Raw genomic sequence first — 18,869 nt, forward strand, 5'->3', positions numbered from 1 at the left:
ATAAGACCCAGAATAAACCAGCACGTTCAGTTTGGCTCAGTTCATTCTCATGTTCTCATTTTCTTGATTTGTCTTTAATTGTGAAACTAACAAGTAAACTTTTTATTTACCAGGTGTTCGGGAACTTTCTGAACTTTACAGGAGCTAGACCCGTTACCACTCCACCATTTCTTCTGGAGAGTATCTAAGGTGGCTTGTTCTCGTAACTCCAGAATGGCCAGCGTCAAAAGCTCCCTGTTGATACGGGGTGAAATCAAAGGAAGGGGTAAGTTTTGGGGCATATGTTGAGATACACCAAGTGAGCAGACTGATCTTTGACAATTACCAATAGTGTCCTTTGCCTTTAATGCAGTTCTAATCCACGTTGTGCCTGCATTACACCCTTGTGTCATCTCTCCATCTTCTGCTTTGTCTACCTCTTTTCACTTTCGCTGTCCTAATATCTATTAAAGGTAAATAACTTAATAGTCAAATACATAAACTTTTCTGTAAGGACAGACGCCACTTAATTCATCTTACCTGACTTCAACTAGATGTTTGGAGACTCCGATACCGTAGCTCTTGGAGTCCAATAGACTCCCAACCATCATCGTGTCACAAGGGGGCTGCGAGTTGTAATAGTCATTCATGGCAGACTCCAGCAGGAACGCGTATTTACCGTTGGACTTACGAACTCTCTCCACGCCCTCTTGCGTCGTATTGGCGAAAGGCGATCCTTCAGAGTTGCGCATAAACTCCCACATATGACGATAAAGGGGAACTGTAGATGTCTGGACATACATGAAGAAATACAAATATTGTTGTTGGTTCTGAAGGAAAGTCTTTAGGCAAGATACGAGATATGTCAGATGTACGAGATAAATAGTAAGTTGTACGTACGAGATATTCTTACGCACACACCAAGTGCCAGTCTGTTGCAGTGACTTCACCATGATTATAAAGCACTTTATGTATCATTGTCTTCCTATGTGAAGAGAAGCAACTAAGGACAATATACTCAATGGCATGAACACTGATTTTATCCTAGTAACTTTTGCACTCGCGACTTATTATCTTCCGTACGACTTAAACATAGACATGGAGAATAACAATTTTCAAGAGATCCAAGTGCAAACATGACAGTATTTCTTTCTTTCTTTCTTTCTTTCTTTCTTTCTTTCTTTCTTTCTTTCTTTCTTTCTTTCTTTATTTATTTTTAACATCATATTGCATTAGGAAATAGGCTAACATGAGTTTAAAAAGAACCAGTACTCAATTGGTATTACAACAAGCTTAAAAAAAAAATCACAGAGTCGATGATTGTATACACCAACTTATCAATACAACAACCGAATGTTGACCGATATTACTTATAATGAACAATTGATTTTTGAAACAATGTCCGCAGCTATTTGAAACAATACGTCTAACCGGTGACCTAGTAATTGCGAAATTTACTTTGAATTCCAACTGAGGCCACAAGGCTATCAGTGAAAATGGCTTTTAGAAATATCAGTGATAACCGATTTTAAATAGTTCTTTACCTGAAAAAATGTCTGACTGGATCCGGATTTTAAAATACCGTAGGTAATAGCCGTTTGATCCACCAAGTCACTTGCGGACGAGATAGGCATAACCATTCTCTTGGCGGTGAGGAATGCAGCCAGGTTGGCCGTGTAGGATGAGACGATGATAAGAGTGAAGAACCACCAGACACCGCCAGTCAAGCGACCGGACATAGATCTGGGAAACAAAAAGTACAAAACTGTTCAGTAGGGAGCCGTTTAAGCCACCAAGTCACTTGCGGACGTGATAGGCATAACCATTCTCTTGGCGGTGAGGAATGCAGCCAGGTTGGCCGTGTAGGATGAGACGATGATAAGAGTGAAGAACCACCATACACCGCCAGTCAAGCGACCGGACATAGATCTGGGAAACAAAAAGTATTTGTTCGACTTGTTGAGATCCTTTTCTTATAAGTCTAGGGTCACGGAGATCTTCATACCATGAAGTCTGCACTTTACTTGGAAGAAAAATCACCCTTTTGGTGATCGCATAAAGATTAATACTGAAATGAATTACATTAAAGAAGACCCAAGATCTGGTGTTGTCAGCAATAGCGTCTTGGTTCGAATTTCAGTCCTGGCACTTTTGCTCTTGAACCGTATTTGCCCCGTAAATACAGGTGCATTCTGCTCTACCACCCACGCTCCTAGTGGATGATACCCTGCCTAGATCCTTCAAGACTGTGTAACCCTGTTTCAGTATAAAACATTGTTTTCAGTATAAAACAAATGGTTCCCTCTGAAGTAATACGTAGTTTTTAAGAATGGGGTAATTTATCACTCGAAGAATAAAGTACTTAGAGGCAGGGGACACTATTGGTAATTACTCAAAATAATTGTCAGCATAAAACCTCATTTGGTAACGAGTAATGGAGAGAGGTTGATATTATAAAACATTGTGAGAAACGGCTCCCTCTGAAGTGACGTAGTTTTCGAGAAAGAAGGAATTTTCCACAAATTTGATTTGCAGACCTCAACTTTAGAATTTGAGGTCTCAAAATCAAGCAACTGAAAGCACACAACTTCGTGTGACAAGGGTGTTTTTTCTTTCATAGCTATCTCGCAACTCCGACGCCCAATCAAGCTCAAATTTTCACAGGTTTGTTATTTCATGCATATGTTAAGATACACCAAGTGATGAGACTGGTCTTTGACAATTACCAATAGTGTCCACTGTCTTTAACCAGCTGAAGATTTTTATTATCCATCTGAAAGCACACAAAGTAATGCAACAAGGTTTTTTTTTCTACCCACCAAGTGAGAATACTGGTCTTTGACAATATCACCAAAGGATAGTCTACGGCCGTGTCCGAATTAGCGGCTACAGCTACGGCTACAGCTAGATTTATTCATCATCATGCGTTGAGGTATAGGACATCCTTAGCAACACCCTTAGTAACAGCCGTAGCCAACGCTGTAGAGGCCAATTTGGATACGGCTTAGTTCCCTTTTAACGTACCCCTCCCCCATAAAAACACATTTATTGTCTCATGTCTCCCCTATCAATAGTGCAGACTAACCTTGGACATAGCTCACATCCCTGCTGCATGAGGGCCCCTACAGTGAACCATAGACTATTGAAGATACCAAAGTCATTCTCGGTCTCCTCTTGGTCTTCAGTCACGAACCTCTCACCGGGCTTCTCTGAGGAGTAGTCCCCCGTGCCGGACGGCGTAGACGGAGGGTGATCCACACGGTGCCACTCCTTCGGACTAAATCGACTCACCTAAAACATCAAAAATACACCTATTTATAAAAAGACAACTACGTATTCCTTCGTGTGAATATCTTATGGTCTAAACTGATAAATTTTATCCTGAGATACGTTATACTTTATAAAGGTAGAATGGAAGCAAACACTTTTTAATTTAGTGAGGAGTTATCATTGTCACTCGGCAAAGACTTGCGTCCGTGGCAGCCTCGTCCTCAAATTGTAGTGGGGGCTCACTTCTGGAGTCGCCACCATCACCTGGTCTCTTTCATCAACCGCTGCTCTTTTTAGCTCTCCTATGCTTTTGACAATCCACTTTATGACGTTGTCTTTCCAGCCCTGCTTAGGGAAACCTCTGCCTCGAATTGTACCTGTGGGCAGACCAACTATAGATGCGCCGGGGGTAGGCATTCCTGTCTCAAAAAATAAGAACTCGCAGCACTTGTTTCACTCCTGGCAGGAGTAGGGTAGAGTAAAAAGTGGTGTTTGAAGCGTCCGTGTGGATCATTACAAAAACTATAGCTACTAAACTTGCGAACACCACTATGAGCAAGTTCGAGTGAGGCACTATAGTCGACTATAGTCGACCATTGGTTGATTTTGCCTGGTACCCAAGATGTATTGAATGCATAGGTAACCATGAAACATTGACCAGTGGTTGACAAATGGTCGCAACTCGAACTTGTTCCATGTATACAACTCTTCTGGGAGAAGTGTATGCCTGGTTCCTGGTTTTATGGCATGGTTCAGTTCCTCCGCGTCTTGCTATGTCGGTGTTCTATAATCTTTGGTAACTGTAATACACACCCACTGCTGGGCCCAATTTCAGAAAGCAGAAAATATTGCTGAGCAATATTTTCTGCTTTTCTTTGATAAGCAACAAATTACTGCGGCACCAGTTAAAACAATGCAAACTTTATGGAGTTTTGGTTGGTAACCAGCTTCTGCTGAGACTTGTTTGTTGTCTGTGCTTAGCAAGGTTTTTTATGCTTACAGGCTTTATGGAATTGGGCCCTAGTCTAGCTCACCTAGGCACCTTATCAAAACTTTCCCCGGACAACTTGTGGAAGGGTTGTCCCGAAACCATTTGGGAACAACTGCTAGGTCCCAGTAGATAGCAAACCCCAAGTGTGTGCGGTTTTACAAACATTAAACAAATGACCCACAAAACTTTCCTCAAAACTTTTCCTGGAATTTATACAGAATGCACAATATTTTGATGAGGGATAACACATTAGCTCCGGGAAAACTTTTCCGCAAGTTATCCGAAAAAAGTCTAGATAAAGTGCCTTACCTGAAACAGCACAACACTGACGATACAGCAGGCAAAGATAACGCACATCCATATCTCAGGCGCTAGAGGTTGCATGAAAGCGAAGACGCTGGGTTTATTATCCATAGGTTTCTTGATCATGATGCTAACCCCGACGCTCATGAAGGGCTTGGTGAATCCAATCGTACGCTCCCGTTGAACGTTGATGGTCAATGGGGCCACTGCAATGTCAGCTTTCTGTTTGAGGAGAATTTCAAAACCATAGATAAGGACTAACTCATAGCTCAGTCTACACGTGTTTTTTTGTTTTTTTACTACAAGATCAAAACAGATACCTGCGAATTGTATTTTCTGAAAGGCGCAGTGGACACTATTGGTAATTACTCAAAGTAAATATTAGCATAAAACCTTACTTGGTAACGAGTAATGGGGAGAGGTTGATATTATAAAACACTGTGAGAAACGGCTCCCTCTGAAGTGGAGTAGTTTTCGAGAAAGAAGTAATTTTCCACGAATTTGATTTCGAGACAACTTCGACAACAAATTTCGACATACAACTTCATATGACAAGGGTGTTTTTTTCTTTTATAATTATCTCGCAACTTCGATGAACGATTGAGCTCAAATTTTCACAGTTTGCTATTTTGTGTATATGTTGAGATACACCTAGTGAGATGACTGGTCTTTGACAATTACCAATAGTGTCCAGTGTCTTTAACAGAAGTCAAATACTGATGATGTTTTCAACCCTCCGTTTTAAGGCAATATAGAGGACTGGTCAAGCTTTAAAAGTAGTAAACGACAGTGTTCATATTTTGTGTGGTTAACCAAAACAATCCCTCTGAAACTTTAGGCTTGACCTGCTGTGTGAGCCAGGTCCAAAATAAATAGTGAAAAAAAAACACGCACAATTTTCCTTGTAACCTGCCGTTAAATGTGGTTGTGAGAACTGAAATCGACTGTTGCATTTATTGAAGTTTTCGAAAGCACTTATCCATTTATGACTTTTTCAGACGGACTTCACGGGGATCCTGATAAATATAACTTCATAATCGGTAAGCTTTCAGACTTTATTTAAACATTGATGCTCTTATCATTAACAGTTTTGTATAATACCTTTAAAGGCAGTGGACACTATTGGTAATTACTCAAAATAATTACTAGCATAAAACCTTTCTTGGTGATGAGTAATGGAGAGAGGTTGGTAATATAAAACATTGTGAGAAACGGCTCCCTCTGAAGTGGAGTAGTTTTCTAGAAAGAAGTAATTTTCCACAAATTTGATTTCGAGACCTCAGATTTAGAATTTGACGTCTCGAAATCAAGCATCTGAAAGCACACAACTTCGTGTGACAAGGGTGTTTTTCTTTCATTATTATCTCGCAACTTCGAGGACCGATTGAGCTCAAATTTTCACAGGTTTGTTATGTTGTGTATATGTTGAGATGCACCAAGTGAGAAGACTGGATTTTGACAATTACCAATAGTGTCCACTGCCTTTAACTGAAGTCAAATACTGATAATGGTTTCATCCCGTTTTTAGGTAAGATAGAGCTTAAAACATAGTAACAGACAGTATTCATTTTCTGTGTGATTTACCATAATAATCCCTGTGAAACTTTAGGCTTGACCTGCTGTGTGAGCCAGGTTCAAAATAAATAGTGAAAAACCACGCACAATTTTAATTGTACTGCCGTTAATTGTGGTTGTAAGAACCGAAATCGACTGTTGCTTTTATTTACGTTTTCGAATGCAGTTGTCCAGTTATGACTTCATTTCAGACGGACTTCACGGGAGATCCTGATATGTATAACTTCATAATCGGTAAGCTTTCAGACTTCATTTAAACATTGATGCTCTTATCCTTTTCATTAACAGTTTTGTATAATACATTTAACTCAATAGTGTAACGTAATATCTTACCCCGTACATTAGCTCTCCGATCATACCGTTCCACTTGCCATTGGCCATCTGTGACCCAAACTCAGAGTCGGACACCAGCTCGATTTTATAACTGTCGTGAATGCATGGAAAGAATATCAATTTAATATTAAAGGTAAAATGATGGTCTGAAGTATTACGCCATGTCACTTTCATCTTATGAGTAACTCTGCGTTTTTAGAACATAGCACATGATACGCCAATGCACATTGTTTTTTTACGTTTGGTGTATGGATCACCATGGGTAATTATTCAAATTAATAGTAAGCACAAAACCTTACTTGGTGTTCGAGCAATGGAGAGCTGATGATAGTAAAAAACATTGTGAGAAATGGCTACCTCTGATCTTAAATCAGGTATCGTGTTGGTAAGTGGTTGCACCTCACGCATGTGTGCTGCTGTACGACCAAAATTCCTGCTACTTTTGGCTCCATGGCCAGTCAAAACTGCACACAAATCAATTGTTTTATCCTCAAAAACTTTTCTTAAAATTTGAAAATAATTATTTGTTATTCTTTGCAGATGTTATAAAATGCAACCTCAATGGGAGGCTTTTGACACGGTAGCGGCGTCCCGATCACTGGTCCTTGTTGTTGAGAACAGCGCGTATCGGGAGACTTTCAAATGCTATGTGGCAACATACTTTCCAAATAATTTTCATTGGTTACGTTGTTGTGAGCATATGCGCCCATTACCAAGAACAATGGACTATACCTAACAAGTCTGCTGCCACCATGCGTCCCAAAAGTCTCACATTGAACAGTACCGGTGAGTTATCGTCTGCTATCACTGTTAAGTTCATTATTGGATATTGGACATTTGCATTGTTTGTACATCAAATTCGCTGTAAAGGTAGTTTGGTATTGGATATTGGACATTCACATTTGTTTGTACAGTGAATTCCCTGTACAAAAGAAAATGTGAATGTCCAAAACAAATGGGAATGTTCAATATCCAATATCCAATATCAAACTGCCTTTAGGTTACTCCTCCACGAGAGGGTAAAGGGTGAAGTACCTACTTGAACTTAGGGCCACGGTACACCCTGGCGATCTCAATAAGTAGGTCCACGCAGTAGCCTTGATACTCATTGGGTTTGCCTCCAGGTTTCCGCATCAGAAATGGCGGATTCTGTAAAAGCAACACAGTTGTTAACATTTATTTTATCAGGGCCCAACTGCATAGGGCTGCTTAAGCACAAAGAATAGCTTACCAGAATAAAGGTACCAGCGAAACCCCCATAATTATGTTACATAATAATTTGTGCTGGTATAATAAAATATTGCTTTTTATTCCTGCTTAAAAGACAGTTAGTTGTTAAGCAAACTTTTCTGCTTAAGCAGCTCTTTGAAAATGGACCATTATGCTGTTTGCCCAAAACAAGGCTAGATGCCACTCTTGGTATGGGGCTTCAAGAAAAAAAGGATTGAATGTGAAAAGAACTCGGGGGAGCTGAAGGTAGGAATTGATATTCCTCTTATTTAAACAGTCTAGATTGTAGGATAGAGGGAAACATTCATCAGGCAAAGAAGTTCAAAAGAGATGCAGTCCGTAGAATAAAACTTTTCGAATGGCCCCTAGTTATACATCTCAAAAAATCCAATATGCATTGGTGAGAAGAAGCAGAAAGTATGGTTTCACGCTCAAAAATTCTGATAGGAGGAACTAGGTCGGACACACGAATGGCACATTTACCAAGAACATATTAGGGTTAAGGGTGGGGTTGGGTTTGGGGATGTTAGAGGTACAACACTACACAAGTAAGATGTTCTAGAGAAGTGGGTGCAAAACATTGGGGTAGTAAAAGAAGGAGGTGCAAGAAAAAAGAAACATGCTACATTTTCCTGGGTGACTGGCAGCATATTGCACAACAGCACCTTGTAAACCATTTCATGGTGCTATGTAAAAAAAATTAGGTCTCTTAATTCAAATGTAATCCAACATTTCTTGCAGGAAATACTGTATGTTACAGCGTCAAGAGCGCCACTGTGATCGTGGCTTTTAGTCTCCCCGATAACTATTGCCTGAATCAGCGCCCTCCAGCAGATTAACCTCCGTCATTGGCCTAGAGTTACAACGTGCTATAGCAAATCTGCAGGGAATTATGCGTGGCTAATGCAGAATAATGACCGCAGTCTCAGACTTGAATTCAAGTCTAGAAGCGCCACTGAGTAACGGATATGCCCGCGCTATAATAAGCCACAATTATTGTAGCCTTGCTCAAGGCAGTCGCATTATTCGCTCCGAAAAGACGCCGCTGTAAACCCACCCGTATACCCCGTTCGTGGTGCGTGCGATCACACCGCATGACCCACCCGTATACACACTGTCAGATCGTACGAATACTGTTCACACAAGTCATCGCACACGTACCACTAATCGCATGCGGAGGCCGTCAGGCCGACAGCCTTGTCGGGTCTGTATCTTCCGGGTTTAATGTGTTGTATTGAAAAAATTCCACTAGTGGAACAAATTGGGGGGGGGGGGGCTCTCGGATATGCTAGTATGCAGCTCATGAATATGTATATCGTTCGTCAGACCTATCAGACAACACAGGATGTGAGGCAAATGAATTATTCATTTTGACGTCCAATCACGCACGCCTATCATGCTCGCTGAGCGTCCGTGGTGGTGGTGTGTGATGATGTAGACATGTCTCGTCTTTCGCGGGCATTATGGTAATGAGCTGACCGTGGGAACTCTTCGCTTATTATAGTAATGAGGTCAGTGGCTTCAACACAGACCCTACAAGGCTGTCGGCCTGACGGCCTCCGCATGCGGATAGTGTACGGGGGCACCGTGTCGTGCGATGTTACGCAGAGTGAATACGGGTGGGTTTTATACAACGGCGGTCTTTTTTCGGAGTGAATAATTCGACTGCCTTGAGCAAGGCTACAATTATTGTATTCTATAATATTTTTAAAAACCTTACCAGAATGGATGTAATGGTGTACATTCTACCAACCCCTGGGTTTATCGGCGCCTCGGTGTCACCCTGAGAGTCAAAGGTCAACCGCTGTTTGTTTGCACCGTTCCATGTTCCGACCTTTGAGGACATGAACAAGTTATCGGGGTTTCAACATATTTTATGCGACAAAGACATTCAGTATCTAACATTGAGAATAAGAGTATTGATTTGGACACTATTAGTAATTGTCAAAGACCAGTCTTCTCACTTGGTGTACGCAACATATCTCATCATATGCATAAAATAACAAACCTGTGAAAATTTAGGCTCAATTGGTCGTCGAAGTTGCGAGTTAATAATGAAAGAAAAAACACCCTCTTCACACGAAGTTGTGTTCTTGCAGATGCTTGATTTCGAGACCTCAAGTTCTTAATCTGAGGTCTCGAAATCAAATTCTTGGAAAATGACTAAGTTTTGCCCTGATTTGTTAATAATGTTGGGTTCTATTAATAACTGTCACTGTTAATATTATGAAACACCAATTATGTATTTTATCATGTGAGGGCAAAACAACATTAAATTTTGAATTGATGAATGTCTTAAAAATGAAATTGAATGACCGAAACAAACCTTAATGAAAAGAACCCAACAAATGTATGCAAGAAATCGAAGTTGAATGCAACATATTATATATTTGTATCATGTCGCCAGCATGCGGGACATCCTTCGGCGGTTCCAACCTTCTTAATTCCATAATGTAGACAGACAGCTCTGTAGTTTCCATACACCCACGCACCAGCAATAGCAGCAACATCAGCATTGAAAACACCAGTTTAAAATATTTAGGGAAACATGCTCAAATGTGAATCCATGTCAACAAAACTGAATTAATTCAAGCTGAAACTGACAATGGGAAAACCCTAAATTATTTAGATTGTCCCCTGTAAACTAACCTTCATTAAAGTTTTCCCTCTCAAACCAAGAATTTGCAGCGAGTAGTTGGCGCGATTTCCATCACTGTCAAACTCAATGTTACCCGTCAGACCCTGCAGTTTCACCTACACGTTATAAATAAAAGATGAGGCAGAATCATAAGCTTGGCAGAGCCCATACATGATTTAAAGCAATTCGGTCGAGTTGTCGCCAAGAGATGGTTTGATAATTCATGACTGAAAATGACAACAACCTGACGAGATAAAACTAGAAGAAATTCTCGCGTGGAAGCTGACACACGAGTTTGTCATGGGGCGGGGGTTGATGCTCATGTATACAATTCAAATGGACAATTTTTATCCCATAATTGTGACGACCAGTCGGCGCACATGGATGGTGTTACGAACAATAAAGCATCGATGATTCCAGTTTCGGTCTCACTTCATAAAGCTGTTTAAGCAGAGAAAGCTCAGAACATTTCTGCTTAGCCAGGGCACCAGTTAAAAATTGTAGACATTACATGGTAGCTTGGCTGGTAACCTATTTCTGATGAGCAGAATGTTGTTGTGCCTTTTTTGGTGCTTATGAAGCTCCATGAAATTGGGCCAAGGGGACGTTTCACAAAGCACCAAGGATTCATTTTCAGATCTTAGTGATTTGTGTGAGTGACTTCACACCTTGACCCCAGCAAGTGAGATTGACACTTAAGATCAATCTTTAGGTATTTTCTGAAATCGAGTCCAGATATAGCTCCAGTTAAGTGTTTTTTTTTTTGCCAGGGTACACAGTCTCCATTAAGAGTAGCCGGATCGACAACAGAGGCTTGTGATAACAACTTAAAGGGGCAACATGCCTTCAAATATATCAACATTTTGCTGTTTGGAATTGCTCCTTAAGTTATCATTTTTCAAGAGTTGTTCTTGTACTCGAACTTGCTCCAGGTAGAAGGATAGGCATGACCTTCGTTTAGGCATGGGTTACCTTAGCTTGGACTGCATTTAGGTCCGGGCTACAGTTAGGAATAATTAAACACTCACTTGTACCCATTTAGGAATACATTATTGGTGTCACCCAATGGAACCCATTTAGGAATCAATAAACATGTAGGTATCACCCACTTGTACCCATTTAGGAATCAATAATCATGTATGTGTCACCCACTCGTACCCATTTAGGATTCAATAATCATGTATGTGTCAACCACTTGTACCCATTTAGGAATCAATAATCATGTATGTGTCACCCACTCGTACCCATTTAGGATTCAATAATCATGTATGTGTCACCCACTTGTACCCATTTAGGAATCAAAAATCATGTTTGTATCACCCACTTGTACCCATTTAGGAATCAATAAACATGTATGTGTCACCCACTTGTACCCATTTAGGAATCATTAATCTTGTATGTGTCACCCACTTGTACCCATTTAGGATTCAATAAACATGTAGGTGTCACCCACTCGTACCTTTTTGATGACCTCTTTGAGATTAGGGCCGTCAGGATTGGGAATGACCCGGGAAGAGGATCCTAGATTGCATGATAGGGATTTCTCTTTCCTCTTGATGTTACTGGATGGATCCATGCGGTAGAGATCCAATGCTTCTAATGCCACGTCCATCATGTCCACAGATAATGCTGGGTTGCTCTATGGGGAGAACAAAAACAAAGGTACTCTGTGGTCAGGTTGGTGTAATGGTGTGTTGCCACACCGTCCAGTTCTTGGACCCCCGTTCAAATCTCACCAGGGGCACTATGTGAATAGTTTTTAGCTCCTACTTGACTGCTTAAGCATATAGGATCCTTTTCATTTGCCGTCATCGTTCATGAAACGTGCACAAAAATAAAGGCTGTCATTGGCCGAGAGTCATGCGCAGCGTATCTCGCGTGCACGTTTCCAATGTTTGTCATTAAAGATGGCGGCGAATGACGTCATGTGCAATCCATCTATTATGTCTTTGGCGACCGTAACCTCTTTCCATGGGCTCATGAATAGCAATGACGCCTAACGTGCGCATGCTAAACAGGGGTAAAACATCACGAGGCCTCTCTAAAGGTATCCATTTGAATGTGTAGCGTGTCTTAGATGAGTCTCACAATCTTTCGTGCCATGAAGTAGCGCGTAAAATGGAACTATTATTAAGAGATCTAAGATTGCTATTTGTATATCAGCATAATTAGTTTTCGAGTCAGAAAACAATCAAAGTGAGCTTAAGTCTTGCCAGAAAGGCCAAAAAAGGTACACCATCTGTGCATGATTTTGTACTCTTGATTCGTATAATATGTATATGTGAGTCAATATAAGAACTAACAGAGAGGTGATAAGCTCATAGTAATTTATGATAGGTCAAGTCTGATTGTTGAAATTATTCGCAACTCCGTCCGTCTGAGATAAATAGTTCATGGCTTTGGACATCCAACGGAGAGAGTTTGCACGCATACAAGTCAGACCGTGCTATTTAATGTTGAAACAGGTCAACTCGTCCTACTGGGAAATGTGTTTCATTTGCGGTCTTCGTTACGACTTGATGCATATGAGTAAGCACGCGTAGGAGTTGACCTATATTTGCAATTTAGAAATAGGTCGAGTTGTCTTACGACTGCCACTTCATGTACCCGCCAAGTCATACGCAGGATCATCAATATTTAATGTGCATATACCAACTCGCCCTCATCAACTCCCAAGCACGCAAACGTATGTGCGCATTGCGTATCTATTTTTTTCTTGTGCGAGTTTACCGATTTTGATATTGTACGCACTCGTACGTAGGCCGATAGTAGTCTGGTTCCCAGTACCAAAAATCTCCGACTAGGTTCTGTCGAATTTAGGGTCCGGTATCACCCAAAATCACGCGACCAAAAAGGAGGAATTCCTCCTTTTTCGAAGTTATTCGAAATGTTCCGAAAGTGTTGTCGTCAACATTCGGACAGTATCGTTGATGTTCGGTATGGAATCATTCAGTCAGTCCTGTCGGCCGTAGATCCAGGAGTTTTTATGCCAGCTATTGTTATTTACAATAAACGTTTGCAAAGCGATGCGACAAAATAAAAGTATATAAACCTGGGAAATCGCCCCGGGATCTGGTAAGTTTTTGTCCTTTTTCTTCAAAAAGATTTTTTCAAATGTGTTTTGACTTGAGAGTTCATTAGACATTGATTGAGGATTAAGTTTCATGATTTTTGAAAATGGTAATAATGGGGCAAATCTGGTGACTAGCTGTCGAAATTATACGTGTTGAACCAGATTGTCATTAATTGACGATCAAAATAATCTCGTAACCCTCCGGCCTGGCGGCCGTCGGGAGGAGGGTTACGTTATCGCAACTAGTGCAGACATGGTTTCCTTGGAGATGACCCCCGACCCTGTCAAGTTGCGTCATGCTCTATTTTTAACCGTGGGTGATACTTGACCTAAGATTTTTAACAACAGACGTCAAGGAATCTTTGGTCAGGGGACCAGACTAGGCCGATAGATGTACACGCGCAGTCCGTGCGTGTCTTCTTCCCGAACCAGTTTGTGCGGACGGGCTTGCTGACATTGTTTGATATACTTTTTTGCCCAGCAGCTATTCAGTATAGATAAAAAGTAACGAACACAATTGATACATTAATAGTCTACACTGCGAAAATTGAGGGTGTTGAAGAACACCATGTCACATGCACGCTTTAAGGGTGCACCTTAAAAGGTGCTAACATGACACCATTGTAATTGCGTTGGCGTATTATAACACCTTTTGATGCAAATTTTGATTGTTTTGGGGTTTCAATCTTTGACAAAATCCTTGGTGCCAATTTTAACACTTCAGTTGTTTAGTGTATAAACCTTCAAACCTCGGTTTGGTTTCACATAACCTCGGGTTGGCTTCACATATTACAACAACAAGAACAGCAACAACAACAACAACAACAACAACAACAACAACAAACAACAACAACAACAACAAACAACAAAATACATTTTACGCCCCAGCAAAAAATAAAAAATAAACGAAAAAATGGCTATAAACATGTCTACTTTCACAATGTCTACATGTCTACTTTCAAATGGAAACAGTTGATATCTACTTCCTGATAGGAAGAGTTCTTTGCGTTTACCGCCATTCCAAGAATAATAATAAAATACGCCCAACAGCCCGAAACAAACCGATAAACAAACAAACAAAATGGCTTCAGAAATGTAAACTTTACCAAATGGAAGTAGTTGATATCTACTTCCTGATAGGAAGAGTTCTTGACGTAAGACCGCCATTCCCAGATGAAGTCCTGGTACGCGTCACTGTTTTTATCCAATAGTCGGAAACCAGTGATGTTAAGACCCCCAGCCTGGAATTCAGTCAAGTTCATCTCACTGATGTCCTGAAATCAAATTCAACAAAATTAACAACAATCATTCTTAAACTGACTAGAACTACAATATCATAAAAGGCCCCTGTCGTTGTGATGATCACCAGTTCCTAAACTCTAAACTTACTGTCCTGCAAGAAATCTCTCCTTTGAATATCTTTAACAGTACAGACATTATTTTTTTATAATGAGGGCCCTTTTATCGCAAGGGTCGTGGGTTCGAATCCCACATGAGTAACATGCCTGTGATATTTTTTTCACAGGACTTGGGAAAGTACTGAGTATACAGTGCTACCACACATCGGTGTATGGGTAGAAAAAAATGGTATTCATTATTTGTATGTTTGTCCTGCGGCTATTCAGCTCTGGCAATCATGTTAAATGTCTTTAAATTGAGGTAATACTTTTGGCAATTACAATTTCTCCACAAATTAATGACAATAAAAACAACACACAAAGCAAACCAGGAAAAATCTTATAATTTTGTGTCGTAAATCTCAAAGACACTGGACACTTTTGGTAGCTGCCAACGACCAGTCTTCTCACTTGGTGTATCCCAACATATAATTCATACAATAAAAAACCTGTACAAATTTGTACATCAGGTTCTAAATTTGAGGTCTCGAATTTAAATTCGTGGAAAATTACTTCTTTCTAGAAAACTACGTTACTTCAGCGAGAGCCGTTTCTCACAATGTTTTATACTACCAACCTCTCCCCATTACTCGCTACCAAGTAAGTTTTTATGCTATTTTTTTTTTTAGGAATTACCAATAGTGTCCACTGCCTTTAAGGCTAGTCTTTGGCAATTAGCAATAGTGTCAACTGCCGTTAAAGACACACAGTCTCTTACAGCAACTGCTCAAAAATCATTGTCTTATCTTGTCATCATTTGGTGCTTCTACAGACAATATCATCAATTCTCAAAAAAAATTAAACAAAACGGGAATGATATGAACAAAAAATCTGTTGCAGACTTTTACATAGGGAGCGGTAACTGCAAAATAGATCAATATGGTGAAACTATACAAAATTTTGTATTTTTTGTTATGGTTAATAAAAAAATGTGTCGCTATGGAAAAGACACTCACGACTATTTTAGCAACCGTATTCCTTCGACATAATACAACACTAATTATATGCGTATTCTGATACCTCAAGGCAGATCATTTACTATTGATGCATCACTGCGCTATTCAGAATATCAAATAGCTATAAACATATGATATATTGACATTGATTATGGAATAGGGTTATCTTATAAGCTTACTTTATTTATACGTGAGAAATGATGACCTGTCCCAGTTTGCCATTAAAGGATTGGTTAAATATTAGTCTGATAACAATTGTCAATCATATAAAGTGTAAAGCTTTATATTAAGTTTCGATTTATACAAAGTGTAAGTTTATGCAGTGTGAATAATTTCACATGAAGTGTAGACTCAGAAAGTGTTCATGTTTTGGGTGGTCAACCATACATGATAAAACAAGGGGCGTTTTGAACATTTTCAACTACGTCTTCGACTGGAACTATTAATTAGAGCAAATGGTCACTGATAAAATGCTTTTATCAAAGACAACGTTAAGCTTAAAAAAAGGGGGGGGGGGAAGGGCAATTTTGATTTTTTTTTCGTTGGAGACAATTGTTTATTATTTCGCAACTACACTACAGTACATTTAAATGACAATTTCTTTTCTTTTTTTTGCATTTCCAACGTAAAAATGTACAAATATATTTACCAGGTCCATGAATATGTAGTGATAGGACGCAGTCACCATTCCAAGTCCGTTTGCCTGAAAAAGATTGGGAGAAAACAAATATTATTTTTGAAAAGCAGTGAACGATATTTTACGTGTTTGACAAGCGATTGGCACTACATAAAAAAAAAAAAAAAAAAAAAAAAAAAAAAACACGAAAAAAACCCCAAACGCGTAGTACATTTTTGGAGCTGGTGTTTGTTTGGAATTTTATAGGACACAACCTCTTATGGTTACAAGACAAATGACATGCTATTTAGCTATGTATGACTGGAGAACTTTGATTTTGTTTAAATTTTTAAAGAAAAACATGGCGGAGTATTGACTTATTAAAAAATTAACACACAAGAAGTGACCGACGGATTCGTGCAGGGTTTTAACTAATGAGTAATTACTTGCTTAAATAATGGTAACTATGTTATGCAAAGCATCATTCCAGAAAAGTAGTCAGTGTACCTGAATACCTGAATGCAAAATTATTGTTATTCATACCATCTAAACACACCGGGAATAGGCCTACGTGTTTTCTGCGTGGAAATTGTTAACAGCAAATCGTATCGTGAATTATGAACGTCCTAAAAAAGGAACTAAAAAACACTCTAACTGTATGTACCTTTCTTAAAACTTCGACGGAGTTTTCAAGGCTGAGGTCGAAAACAACAAGATGATTTCCTAGTTCAGCCATACTCTTCAGCGTCTCAGTGATGTTCCTATCCTTTAAGAGATTCTTAAAGACCACATTGTAACCGTATTGAGGAAACATCTGCATAAAGGTATCAGATCGCCGTAAACCTGTAATGATGGACAATATGAAGAGGAGTAGCACACAAGATTAGTACCCAAAGGTGCATGGGGGAGTTGGGACGCTAGTGGAAGGGGCGTGCGGGCTTTTGAGCCCCGGGACTGAAGACCAGGGGAGGGGAATCCTGGCAACCTCTTGATGGTCCAACATTGTAGCCATGATGGGAAAGCATCAACATAAAGCTTTAAAGGTATGATGTTTTAGACATTATCAATAAGGAGTAGCTTAAGTTTGACACTCAGGGGAATATGTGGGCACTTTGACGCTAGGTATTGGGGCGTGCCGGCTTCAAGAGGGGGCAAGGCAACCTTTTGGTGATGAAATATTACAGCCATATTGAAGTATCATGCATGATTATTTATTTATGAAGGTATCATATCGCCGTAATACTGTAATGACTGACAATAAAAATAAGGTGTAACATACAAGATTGGTACCCAATGGGGTTGGGGGAGCTGGGACGCTAGGGGTACGGGGCGTGCGGGCTTTGGGGCGCGGGGGCTTGGATACCCGGGAGGGGATCAAGGCAACCTCTCGGTGGTGAAACATTGTAACCATGATGGGGAAATATCTGCCTGAAGGAATCAGATCGCCGTAAACCTGTCACGAAGGACAATTATGCGCATAACTTTACTATAAATAAATGGTAACTTGCGGGTACAACCGGGTATTAAATCTCCCATGTTGTAGTTCGACGTTTCGAACAGTGTACTCTGCTCGTCTTCAGGAAGACAAGATACGTCACTCAATACGAGCACTCAACGGGGTATGGGGCGTGGGACGTTTGGACGCTTGGGGTCCGGGCTGTGTGGGCGTTTGGGCCCCTGGGTCTGGAGGCTTGGGGAGGTGGTGGAAGGAACCTACTTAAGTTCGTAAAAAACGAAACCAGAAAGATATAAAGATAGAACTTTTTTTTTAAACATAGAAGTGGAACAAAGAAAGATTGGATAAAGATAAGGAACTAGTCGAACAGAAAAGCTAAATCAAAAGTCAACTATTAAATGGTTTTACCCATACACCGATGTTTGTAGAGCACTTTTTACACAGTACCTGTAAAGTCCTGTAAAGAAAATCCACAGGCATTTTTTTCGTGTTGGATTCGAGACAATGATCTTCACCATGTTACAGCAGATGTCTTAAAGACACTGGACACTATTGGTAACTGTCAAAGACAAGTCTTCACAGTTGGTCTATCTCAACATATGCATAACATAACAGACCTGTAGAAATTCTAGCTCACTCAGTCGTCGAAGTGTGAGATAGTAGGGACTTTTTGTTTTAGACGACGGATGGTTCTGTGACGGTTGTTCAGCTAAACGTTGTTTTCAGCACAACGAATATTCATCCCAAGTACTGTCATAGAAATTGAGGGACAACCGTCCTCAAAGCCGGCGCATGCGCAGATGACGCCAAGTGTCATCTTTACCGTCGCAGAACCATTCGTCGTCGAAAACGAAAAGTCCCTAATAATGAAAGAAAGAAAAACACCGTTGTCGCACCATGGTCACACGAAGTTGTGTGATGCTTTCAGATGCTTGATTTCGAGACCTCAAATTCTAAATCTGAGGTCTCGAAATTAAATTCGCGGAAAAGTACTTCTTTCTCGAAAACTACCTTACTTCAGATGGAGCTGTTTCTCACAATGTTTTATACTA

The 18,869-nt window shown here is 40.1% G+C and overlaps 1 protein-coding gene across 1 annotated transcript in view; it reads right to left on the reverse strand.

The window, feature by feature from the left end:
* LOC139936009 (glutamate receptor 2-like) overlaps window positions 1-18,869 on the reverse strand; it is a 34,627-nt gene that overhangs the window by 6,217 nt on the left and 9,541 nt on the right. Inside the window, exons 5-17 of the mRNA XM_071930705.1 lie at window positions 17,026-17,204; window positions 16,395-16,448; window positions 14,499-14,666; window positions 11,779-11,958; window positions 10,331-10,435; window positions 9,402-9,515; window positions 7,491-7,600; window positions 6,452-6,542; window positions 4,550-4,765; window positions 3,065-3,270; window positions 1,524-1,722; window positions 520-770; window positions 111-234 (exon numbers count right to left, since the gene is read on the reverse strand). Of these exons, the coding sequence (XP_071786806.1) occupies window positions 111-234; window positions 520-770; window positions 1,524-1,722; window positions 3,065-3,270; window positions 4,550-4,765; window positions 6,452-6,542; window positions 7,491-7,600; window positions 9,402-9,515; window positions 10,331-10,435; window positions 11,779-11,958; window positions 14,499-14,666; window positions 16,395-16,448; window positions 17,026-17,204 (1,997 nt within the window). The remainder of the gene's footprint in view (window positions 1-110; window positions 235-519; window positions 771-1,523; window positions 1,723-3,064; window positions 3,271-4,549; window positions 4,766-6,451; window positions 6,543-7,490; window positions 7,601-9,401; window positions 9,516-10,330; window positions 10,436-11,778; window positions 11,959-14,498; window positions 14,667-16,394; window positions 16,449-17,025; window positions 17,205-18,869) is intronic.

Source organism: Asterias amurensis, chromosome 4 (assembly GCF_032118995.1).
Source record: "Asterias amurensis chromosome 4, ASM3211899v1".
Lineage (NCBI taxonomy): Eukaryota > Metazoa > Echinodermata > Asteroidea > Forcipulatida > Asteriidae > Asterias > Asterias amurensis.